The 12536-nt window shown below is 44.4% G+C and overlaps 1 protein-coding gene across 1 annotated transcript in view; it reads right to left on the bottom strand.

The window, feature by feature from the left end:
* Positions 1-1704: 1704 nt before the first annotated feature.
* Positions 1705-12536, bottom strand: part of LOC308173783 (E3 ubiquitin-protein ligase NEURL1-like) — a gene marked incomplete at both ends in the record, with an annotated part of 33567 nt that continues 22735 nt past the window's right edge. The window contains 3 exons of the mRNA XM_080548836.1: positions 1705-1946; positions 2268-2462; positions 9112-9876. Coding sequence (XP_080404962.1) covers positions 1705-1946; positions 2268-2462; positions 9112-9876 — 1202 coding nt within the window. The remainder of the gene's footprint in view (positions 1947-2267; positions 2463-9111; positions 9877-12536) is intronic.

A 12536-nucleotide genomic window follows, 5' to 3' on the forward strand; every position in this document is an offset into this window, starting at 1 on the left:
TGTGTAACCTTCTATGGCGACACCATTCACACATGCTCTCCACCTGATTTAACACTAGGTCAGCCGTGCCGGCTTCACATACTCTTAGCGCCCCCCCCCCCCCCCGGGTCAAAGGACACCATAGTCTTTAGAATGGGAAGCTGCTACCTACACACAAAGACCACTAGTTGGCGCCGTCTTGTAAATTAGCCTGCCTCCTACACAGAAAAACTGCAAAATAGCTATATACTAGCTTATCCTGATGGGATTGAAAATGTAAGGATACTTGGTGGTAGAACGCACACATCTAGGAAAAGTCATGAAAGGAGGGTCCAGAAATTTGCAACGGTATACATTTTTTTACTCACACCCATGGCTGCTCTAGTGTTAACTTACAGTATCTGTAGGACTTAGGGAAGGCTTGTAGAGGGGTATTCATAAGGCAAAAGCCCAGTGAGCACAACACAGTTATTAGTAGTTGACTGTTGGTAATCAGTTGCAATTTGTAACAAGACAAACAATACATTTATGTTATTATGACAATGATATATTAACCATTATCTGAATATTCTCCTCGTCAGTCACAGACATCACTCTTTCTCCCATTACAACAACCCTGATGACTTATGAGGGCGTTCTATATTCAGCCCTATCCACCAGCATTATCACTTCCTCTTTATTCCCTTTTCAAACAACCTAACAAACAAATGTCTGACTCTTCATTCATGAGTCATTGAGTCCAGAGTGGCTTATTCAACTGGGCAGAAACATTCCAGAGTGCCAGAAATAGAAATGTTTTGTATAGATTTTCACACAAATTCTCCTAGTCTGCGTGTTGGTTCTCCGTTTAGTGCAGTTCAGAGATATTGAGGGTCAAAGTTTTTACATTCCATTATGTTTTGTGAGATGGAACCTTTGTATTTTATGAATTACTAACTCAAAAATGTCAACATTTTAAAAATAACACCACACAGGCATTAATAAACACCTAATGGATCAGATTATGTAAAAAACTCATGTGGAGATAGAACCTTATAATTCTAACGTCACGATTTCTATGTGCTACACTCTGAGTGTTGAGGTGCTTCTGGTCTGGTGATAAAACTTCTGGTCTGCTGATAAAACCATGGACGCTTCCCCCTGCTTCCTTAATGACTCTGGACGGCCTAGCAGTGATGCTATTAGCAGTAGGTGGACAATTCATGTTCTGCAGCATGTGAACTAGATCCCCTTTAGATAACACCACCTCCATGGTGGATGAGGAGGCTGCATACAGTTACAGTAGCTGGTCCTGCAGCAGGGTACTGGAGAAGAACAGACCTACCTGCACCCACAGTGTCTTTGTGATGGATTTAATGGTCTGATCTGATGATTTCAGAGCTGGGCCATAATACAATCCTTGAGGCCAGTTCTGTCTAGAGCCAGTGTCTCTACAGTATGTCCTCGATGGTCCCCCCTGAAAATAAGACAATCTCCTGGGCAGACAAGAGCCATGGGTGAGAAGGTCAGGCAAGCTCAAATGTTAATGTCGCGGGCGGTCAATCTTTATGATGTCATTCATAGTAGTTGACAAACGCCCTATGATGAACGAAAGAAACAGATTGGGCAGGCCAAGCCTGCATGCTGCTGTAGGTCTTTAAAACGTATTCGATAGTCTTTTAACAAACCTAGCTCCTAGCTAGCTGAGAATTCGACGAGACAGATAGACAAGCCGAGCCTGAGTTTTTACGTGCTGCGATAGGTCTTTATAATGTCTTTGATTGTCCTCCTGCAGATGGGGCAGCAGGCGTTGGCCATCTTCTTGAGTTTGAGTCCGCAGGGGTAGCAGAGACACATGTGACCGCAGGCGTACAGCACCGTGTCCACCGTGTTCTCGTAGCAGATGGTACATTCGTCACTCCAGGAGCATGAGGAGGGGAAGGTGGGGGATTCTGGGTGGCTGGAGAAAGGGGAGCTTGGGGTTGTACCTATCAGACACAGCAGAATCAGTAATCAATATGGAAAAGGATGTAGGCAATGCAGTATACTGTATGTATGAGTACCCATTTCTAGCACTAAATGTATGAAAGGGTCGAGTGGGTAGAGGGTATGGGTAGAGATGGCGAAACTTGATAGCTGCTCAAAGCCAGAGGGATGGAGAGAGAGAGAGATAGAAAGAGAGAGACAGAGAGAGAGAGAATGAAAGAGGGAGAGGGGGAGGGAGAGGGAGAGAGAGAGAGTGAGAGAGAGAGAGAGAGAGAGAAAGAAAGAGGGGGAGGGAGAGGGAGAGGGAGAGAGAGGAGACAAACCTGTCGAGCTGCTGTAGGCTGCGTGATAGCTGGTGTTCAGACTGGTGTTGAGACTGATGTTCAGGTTAGTGTTGAGGTTGGTGTTGAGGTTGGGCTCTGAGCTTCCGCCGTACAGTAGTGTGAGTAGGTTAGGGGTGCAGGACGGGGAGCTGGGGGAGGGGGAGGGCCACCGAGGGTCCGCCTGCAGAGACGAGCCTAGGGGGAGAAGAAACACAGTCACAAAACACTCATTTCAGACACACACACACACACACACACACACACACATACAAACAGGGCTAGCTGACTGCAGATTATACGTTTGTCTACAGCAAGTGTGTGTGGGTGTCTGTTAGTGAGTCAAGAGCATGTGATGTACTGTACTGCATACATAGATTTCTTATCTCATTGGACCACACAGTCCACAGACCTACAGCTATTTTTCTCATGGGTGTGGGAAGGTGTGCCCCTGTCTAGTTAGCTAACCCAAATTCCTCCATAGGTCAAAAGTACCATATAATCACGATAAGATTCCAAATGTAGCCCTTATCTTAACCGTGGCCTTAAAACTTCCTTAAACCTAATAATAACCAATCAAATGCATGGGCTGAGAATGGGGATGTACAGTATGACTTGAGCAGAGCAGTGGGAATGGGGTCCAGGGACGCAAGTGCATGATTTCATTCCTCGAAGGATTTCCTCATTGTGGCTCTGCTGAACCTCTGTGAAACATGGGATGGATGGGAAACTCCCAGGTGAGGGGTTGGTAAGCAGAGGGAGACAAGAGAGGAGGAGCTGGGCATCAGAGAGCGAATGTTGTTGACCTTGGATCTGAAAAAGTCAATGAAGCTGTTCCATCGCTCCTCTGTAGCGGGAGATGGTTGTGGCTTCAGGAGATGGTTTATGGTGGGGAAAAAGCTGCCTAGAATCCCTTTTTATTGATTTGTTATTGAGTGTTTTTATTGATTAGGTTGGAGTAGAACTGTGACTGAGCGTCTTTAAGGGACTTTGATGTTCACAGAAAGCCAGTTTATGGACAGCGAGCCTGCAGTCTCTGAATCGGCGTTCTAGGACACGCCCAGCTCTTTTCATTTTCCGTAGTTCATGTGTGAACTCAGTTGTTTCTCTGTAGAACCAGGGTTGTGGACTGGATAAGACTGATGGAGTTTACTGTTTCTCTCTAGAACCAGGGGTGTAGACTGGATAAGACTGGTGTAGGTCACTGTTTTCAGGGTTTGGAAAACTAGGCACTATTAGTAAGTTAGTAAAGCTTTATTTATATAGCATCTTTCATACAAGAAATGCACCTGTGCTTTACAACACGAATAAGAACATAAAGTGAATAAAAAACATAAAAAAACATATACATGCATAGAATGAATATAAAAGCAGGGGAAAACAGTAAAAAGAAAGGGTAAATATCTAACTTTCCATATCCCTTTCATCTCTCTACCTTACACAGTCTTTCTGTACTTCCCACTGGCTTTCCACCAGCACAGTTTTTGGACAAGGTCTGTCTCAGTCTCTGTGTACGTATTAGCATGGCATGAACCTTGAAATTATTACTTTTACTGGCAACCCACAAGTAATACCAGAGCTGCCTCAAGCTATTATGGGGCCGTAAGCAAAAATGTAAAGACAATGATTTTGGTAAGTTATTACATTATTCATCCAACAAGCTTTTACTCACCAGATAATGTAATAACCACGGGACAATGTAATAAAGTTATGTACAAAAACGTTTATTACATTATCAATGTAAATATTTACATTATAAAGGCAAATGTTATTGCATTATCCAGTGTTATTACATTATCAGTTGTCACAGAGCCTTTACACTGCCAATTGCATGACACAATAAATCTCTTATATGTCAGTGATATAATGATGTATGCAGTGGTACACATACTAACCTTAATATCAAACTTTTTTCCACATACCTCTATCCCAATGCCAAATGAAAATAATGCCAAAGTTCCCTGCCTTTCCCTCCATAATATTACAATAACTACAAACAGCTGTGGCCTCACTCATAGAAACCTGGGAAAATTGTTAGAAAACATTCTTATAAACCCTATCGCTATGACAAGAATGTATACAATCTGGTGCACACAACTGAACAGGACCTAATTGGAATAGAGCCTTAATGTTCCTCCCCTCTGCTCCCTTTGAGGTCCAGTCTCTCTCATGTCGGAGTCAGACCACCCTAACCGGCGGAGTCTCAGTTTCAATCTACATAAACAACCCTTGTTTGCATCTGCAAACATGGGTTCATATGGTGCCCAGGTTGTGTTCAGAGACTGGCTTGAAATATTGGGAAATCACAGGGGGGGGGGGGGGGGGGGGAATGAGCAAGATAATATCAATGTTGGTGTTCAAAAATGGCTCTATAACTTTGTGTTAGCATTGATTACTGTAAATAATGGTGTTCATAATTAGGTCACAATCTAAATGTCAGGTATCAATGACTGCACACACTGGTTGACACACATATTACAGAGACAAAGAAGTGTACAGTAGACTACATACACATACAGTGCATACACAACATACTAGGGGTGAACGGTACACAACTATTTTGGTTCGGTACGTACCGCGGTTTTGAAGTCACGGTTTGGTACGTTTTCGGTACAGCGGAGTAAAAATTCCCAAAACATATACAGTATATATATACTAGTGTTGTTCCGATACCGATACTAGTATCGGCATGGCCACCGATACGCACAAAAATGCTGGTATCGGTATCGGCGAGTACTAACAAAAAAAAAATCCGCTTTTTTTTTTTTTTTTTTTTAAGTACTGAAGTTATTTTGTTTGTAAATGTTCACTTTCTGTTGCACTACTACTACGACTGTTTTATATCTTAAATGGATATTGCACTGATTGGCATCTGTGAGAGCCACATTTCAGGTTTTATAAGGGGTTGATTTTCTTGTCACCATACCAGGTAGACAATAAAAAAAAGTTCTATAGTATTCACTCTCTGTTGGTATTTTTTCCTGTTTTACAAAGGTTTTGAGCAGTGCCAGACTAAGTGTTAGCAATAATTTTACATCGAGGTGAGTATGCGGCTCAAAAAACATGTTTTTTTGTTTTGTTTTTTCAAACGCCGTGGTATCGGATCGGTACTCGGTATCGGCAAGTACTGCACGGTCAGGTATCGGTATCGGTATCGGGATAAAAAAATGGTATCGGAACAACACTAATATATACTATTTTATATATTATGATTAAATAATAATAATTATTATATATATTATTAAACAGTGGTTTACTGAACAAACTGCTATAAAAACACCTATGGCCTTTGTTATTGCTTTGGCCCGGTCTGAATTGTTAGCGAGAGGCTGCTATGCCTCTCTAATGCCATGGGGAGCATTTTTTTTCTTGTACCTGTGATGTTCATATTCTCCGACTCAATGAGTGAGCAAGTTCGATTGTACAGCCAGCTGCATTCCCAATCGCAGTTGAAGAATGCTGGCATATAGCTTTGGTCTGATCCAACTGTCTTTGTCCATCTTCATTGTAGGTAACAGAGAAACCATAATTTTCCCAAATAGGAGATTTAAGGGATGCTGGAAGTTGATCTGCGTTCGCCATAATGACTGCTAAATTACTTATTACAATCTATCTGTGGCGTGTGTGCGCATGCGTACTGGCTGAGATGACTTCATTTGGTACACACGCGAAGCGAAGCGAACCGAAGGACACGTACTGGACATTTTCGGTATGTATGTATGTAATGTATTAGATTTATCACTAGATTTACTAGATATGTTTGTTTGTAACAGTAGCCTACATCATACAACTACCGCGGACACCCCTTTTACATGACCCATACTGGGCAGCTGTTAGTGACCATCTTGGTCACCTCCAATAAGAGATAAAATACCCTTAATATCTATTCATAAAACCTTTTCTGGAATGGCCAGCATCTGAATGTGTTGGAGTATGAAGACCACCTGTGAGGTCTGTGTGTGTGTGTGTGCGTGTGTGCGCGCGTGCTTGTGTGTGTGTGTGTGTGTGTGTGTGAATGCAGATAAATCCACTGTGGTCATGTAGCCTAGTATGCACAGTGGCTTTCACCACGTACTCATCATTTGGAAAGTGCACACCACACCACAATGGAAACTTTTTAAAGTGGTGCAGCCGCTTCAATACGTGACGTGTGTGTAAAACACACAATCACACAGGGTACGCACCCATGCAGATGCACACACTGAAGCATGCATGGATGCAACGCACGCTCGCACACACACTTGCGGTGGTGCGTTGGGAACTAAACTTAAAAACACTGAGACAAAATAGTCAAACTAAGATATGCATACGACAACAAAGCCTAAATGACCATGTTTTGTGTGTGTGTGTGTGTGTGTGTGTGACTCCCATCTGCACAATTTCACAACCCTGATGATAACACCTGATCACACAGAACAAAGACATCCTAGGAAGAGGCTGTAGGTTTCCACAGCAACATTTGCCAGCAACTGTGTGGGTGGAGAGAGAGAAACGTCGCACACAGCTGGAGAGGGTAACAAGGAGCAATCACACCCCCATTAGAGGCTCCAGGGGAGGGGGGGGGGGGGAGTGAGAAGAAGAGGGAGAGACAGAAGGCAAAGAGAGGTGAGGAGAGGAATCGTTCTTAGGAGAATATGGTGTGGGTGGAAAAAACCCAGCGTCGTCTGAGGCCTTTCTGCAATTACATTTTAATAATGCATATGGAGGTTCTTCATAAGCAGCCAGGGGAGCTTTCCCCTGATGGATGATGCTGGCTGAGCCTGAGCCTACTCTAAGCCCACGCAAGCACCGAAATAACCTCCTACTCAGCCCTGAAGAGGAGGAGGGGAGGGAGGGGAAGGAAGGGAGAGATGAGGCAAGGGGGGGAGGAGAGATCAGGGGGGTCACACAACATGGTCAGGAAGAAAGGAGACAGGAACGGAGAGGAACGGAGGGCAGGGGAGGAGGGGAGGGGGGAGAGGAGGGAGAAGAGGAGAGGAGGGAGAAGAGGAGAGGAGGGAGAAGAGGTGGAGATGGGAGGGAGTGAGTAGAGGAGATAAGGGGAGGAGAGGAGTGGAAGGAAGAAAGGAGTCAGTGCCCTATTTGCCCAGATTAGTCCAGTCACATTCCCAAAAGGTAATTATCCAAATATGTATTGGATGATAACCAAATCAAAACCGAAGGCTTGAATGACCTTGAACTGTCGTTTTCAGAGTTAAAACACCATTTTCACATTTTAGTTTGGAGTCTCGTCAAACTAGATTGAGACACAATCCTTCTCATTAACAGTGAGAAATGTTGGTTTGGATTTTGGTGAGAAAACAAAGGCAAACAGAGGGAACAGGATGTTCAAGGCCCGATGACAAATAATCAGCCTCCATGGGCATTGTTAAAAAAAAAACAGAACACTCACACACATCTGTGCTTACAAGCTGCATTTTCTATCAGGCTGAGGCTCCATCAAGAAAATAGACTTCCATCAGAGAACTCAAGGTCTGATAGTCTAGTGCAGCACTCTAATTCAAACAAGCTCACTTTACAGTGAGGCAAAAACAGGGTTTTGTCATTTCTCCTGCATTGTTAAAATCAACATCTTCAAAGTCCTTTCTTAAAGCATTTCCAATCACATCAAGACGTTCCTAATTCCTGCGTGCAGCATATGAACAGCAGGCTGAATTCCAAACCTTTCAATCCCTTGCAAAAGAATAACGGGGAAAGCCAAAGGGAATTGAAATACAGGCTATATCCACCTCTCCGCTTGTCATTAATTCCCCATTTCCAACAGCACCCTTGTCTTTCCCTCTCAGCTAGTATTGATGGCATGTTATCATTCTAGTCATTCATCATACCAGCCCACAGGCCCTGCCCCAGATAGTATATGGTACTGGCACCAACCCCAGCCATGGCCCTCCAGCCCTCCAGCCCTCCAGCTCCAACCCTCAGCCCCAGCCCCAGCCTCAGATATATGGTTCTGGCGTCTCAATGCCAAACAGTGGGAGCTGGATTCAATCAAGACTTGTTTTTTTCCCCCTTCCTCACCCAGACAGACTTGTCATGTAGTGTACAGACTACAGACTGGCTATGATCTGTTGGACTTGCACCTGAGAGGACTTAAAGGATTGAGACTTGGCTATGTGTGTGTGTGTGTGTGTGTGTGTGTGTGTGTGTGTGTGTGTGATCCATTAGTACATTTCCACATCTGTTGAATATTTGATTTCCATCGAAATAAACAAAGAAAAACAAGTGACTGCATAGAAACCTAGATGGAACAAAATATGGAACATTTGCCTTCATTTGCAAAATGTAAATGGTGAATGTAAAATGCCAGGAGAGATATATCATATGAGTTGATAAAAGCTCAGAGACAGAGAGCAGCTCCAAACTGAGGGAGAGGAAAACTATTTCATGACTTGGCCTTGGCCACCATGTAGGAGTCAAACTTCCACGGGTCATTCAAGGATCAGACACTGCAGTTATTTCTTAATGGAAACTCATTTGAAAAGACATCTTAGAAGTCTTTTAAAAGTCTTGCTGTTTTCCTGAAAAACAATGATTAATTGCTTCCATTTAATGAGGTGTAATGTGTAAGCTAGTTGAAGAACGCACCATAATACCCCTTATAATGCCTATGAATGTCAAGAATAACTGTCTGGTCTGGGGCACATTTGACAACCGCTGTGACAATTAAGACACCTCAAATCACCATACCACTAAGTAAATACAAATTGTTCAATCAAAAATAATTTCAAATTCAATCTAACATTTTAGCGGGGAGTTGGTTGTCACTTAAATGGCACTATCATAAGATGTCAGGAATACATTGTAACGGTGTCAGTGACACAGTGCAGTGCAGTGCAGTGGAACTCACCCAAGATCCTGAGTTGTGTGACGGCTCCGTGCAGACCGAAGAACATCCAGAGAGGTCTGGAGTTGTCCACACACACCTGCATCCCCGCACTGGAGCCGTTCTGGCTCAACAAGACCTCTCCCTCCGCGTTAATCCCAAACCCCAGGATGTCCCCGCTCTGCAAGGCCGCCGCCCTGCACACCGCCCAGAACTCCTTGCGGTCCACCAAGGCCTCGGGGTCGCAGGGTAGGTCGCTGGGCCGCAGACTGGCCGGATCGCACGACGTCACTCCGTAGGAGAGTGAGCCTGAGCCGTGGTGTGATGAAGTGGCGGCCTTGGTCACTTTGACGAACACCGTCTCTCCGCAGCGCAGCGGGCGGCTGGTGAAGACCAGAGTCCTCTCCTCGCCGCGGTGGTCCGACGACCTCTCCACCGTCTGTCCGTCCAGGATCTTGATGTGGACCCCGCGGAGGGAGTGGAAGTGGAGGTCGCCGTCGCCGTCTAGCAGGGCGGCGGGCAGCAGAGAGCACTGGGCTGAGTTGAGAGAGTTCTGGGGGCCGACGGGGCAGGAGGAGGAGGTGGAGGAGCTGAGAGCGGAGTGCAGTCGTTCCCCTTCCTCCTCCTCCTCCTCCTCCTCGTCGTCTTCCTCCTCCTGCTGCCGCTGGTGCTGGAGGCTGAGGTCACAGAGGCTGATGGAGAGGTGGGGGTCGTCAGGGTCACGGTGGTGTAGGGAGGCAGCTGTTAAGGAGCGAGGACGCAGGCCGTCCAGAGGCACCATCTCACTGTCTTTGGGGACAGAGACAAACACAAATACCGACATGTTATTCATGTGATCAAACAGATTTATCCAATAAAGTCCAATAAATGGTCAACGTGTATGTGCATAGCTTTGTGTTTTATAGACACATTTGGAATGAAAAAAAGCATAATCCGCACTCAAAACTGTGCAAAAAACAATGTGTATTGATTATATGACCGCTACGCCCTGATGTCTGCATGTTGTAGAATTTCTCTATTGTTTTTTGTTCTGTTATGCATATATATTGTAAATATAAGTCTTTTTTTGTGTTTCCCTGTCTCAGTAAACACTTGTGTATGTGGCTTTTGTAGTCCACTAAACCTAGGACTACAATTCGGAATTCCACTAGGTGACACAGGTGTTGAGCATTTGGCTAATCAAGTGATATACCACTGCATTCATTTGCTAATGATCGCTCGCGCATTATTATTATTTTTGCACAGTTTTGAATGTGCGGATGCTGTAACATTTCGTGAGCTTAGAATCATAAGGTTCTATCTCCATTTAGGGTAGTTCAGAGATATTGAGCGTCAACGTTTTTACATTCCATTATGTTCTGTGAGATGGAACCTTTGTATTTTATTAATTACTAACTCAAAAATGTCAACATTTTAAAAATAACACCACACAGGCATTAATAAACACCTAATGGATCAGATTATGTAAAAAACTAAATTTTGACAAAAATGGAGATAGAACCTTCTACCTTTGAATAATTCTAACGTCACGATTTACAGAGTGAGCTATTCAGCTGAACCCATTACAAAGAGCATGAAGCTCAACTGTGCCATGAGCACTACAGTTTTTCCCACTGCTAGAGAAACCCCCGCCACTAGACCGCACACACAATCATTTCAATTGTGCTGCATTAGGATACTACAATAATAAGGCATTCAGGTTTTCGTACAGCTGACCTGTCGCTGATCTTCAGTGATACTATACTTTAGAACAAGGCAAAGATTTGTTTATTGTTCATTCTCACAAGGAAGAGGAATTTTGTCTTTTTGCACTATTTTGACCAGCTTTTACCCCTAGAAATATCACTATTTTGCATTTAGGGTGTCTAATTATGCTACCATACCATCATACCATTGTATTCAAAACAAAGCACATGTAAGCACACTAATTATGTCACTTGACATAACACACAGTAGTCACAATAACAGTGACTTAACCCTATGTACCAGAACGAATGTCCACTGTGGCTATTCAAAACATGAGACTGGCCTTCCATGCTACAGAGAGGGATAGCCATTCTGAAACGCCAACAGTGTCACCTTTCCTTCTCTCTGCTGTGTGACATGCACATGGAAACAGCCTCTCCCCCACCGCATTGCATAGAGAAAACAAACCTGCCTATAACCAAGTCTAGGCCCACGGGGCTGGTCCAAATGGATGCATTATAGCATGCTTAGGGAAGGGACAGACTGCCTAAATGAACTAGGCCCCTCTAAACATGGGCTAAAATTATCTCCATTGGACATGTGAGAGGGGTGGAAGGAGGGGAGGAGGGGAGGGGCACACTCCTTTATTCTCCCTTCGGCCTCCGTGTCGGAGAGAGAAAGAGAGACGGAGATACGTGTGTGTGTGTGTGTGAGAGAGAGAGAGAGAGAGAGAGAGAGAGAGAGAGAGAGAGAGAGAGAGAGAGAGAGAGAGAGAGAGAGAGAGAGAGAGAGAGAGAGAGAGAGAGAGAGAGAGAGAGAGAGAGAGAGTAGAATCTTGCCACCACACATCACCTGTTACGACCCCATATATGGTCTAGGGATATGGGGATAACAATTAAATAAAACCGGGGGGGCAAGAACCGGAGGAGATGGGAGAATCCTGCAGTAAGCAGGAGGAAGGACAATCACCTGAGAGAAACACAGGAAACAAACAGAACACACACACAAACACACTACGGACGTAACAGAGATACGTGTGTGTGTGTGTGTGAGAGAGAGAGAGAGAGAGAGAGAGAGAGAGAGAGAGAGAGAGAGAGAGAGAGAGAGAGAGAGAGAGAGAGAGAGAGAGAGAGAGAGAGAGAGAGAGTAGAATCTTGCCACCACACATCACCCCTCTTTATCACACACACGCAGCACATCTCCGGCCCTTCCCACAGATAAACTGCTTGACCCTAATTACTTCCTCAGTCAAGGGTGACCATAAAGAGACCAGGAGGACCTTATAATTAGCAGCCTTATCTCTCGTCAAGGGAGCCAATTGTGTAACAAATGATTGGGTGTAAAGAGGCGTGTCACTGTAGTTCACATATTCAGTGTCCTGCTGCGGTCTTCGACCAGGAAGTCTTGTAAAATATGTTGAAAAAGGTAATACAGGTAATGCAAAAAAAACTTGATGACATTAAGTCGTGTTGCAACATGTACGCCTACACTTCTACTATACATATATAGGATCCTTCTAAGACAAAAAATGTCATGAGAGTTTATCTGGTGCAAGTCAGGATGCCTCGAAGAGCCCGAATCCCTCTAAACTTTGATTACAAAGGAGATGAAGATACAATAAGATGAGACACCAGGGGGAGGACCTAATCATGAAGTCGGAACTAGCTAGGGAGCTGTGTGTGTGTGTGTGCATGTGTGTCTGTCTGTCTGTACAGTACTGTATGCGCATGTGTGCTTTCGCCTACATGTTTGCATGCAAGAGA

The sequence above is a fragment of the Nansenia antarctica genome (assembly GCF_963989245.1).
Source record: "Nansenia antarctica genome assembly, chromosome: 19".
NCBI classification, from domain to species: Eukaryota; Metazoa; Chordata; class Actinopteri; order Argentiniformes; family Microstomatidae; genus Nansenia; species Nansenia antarctica.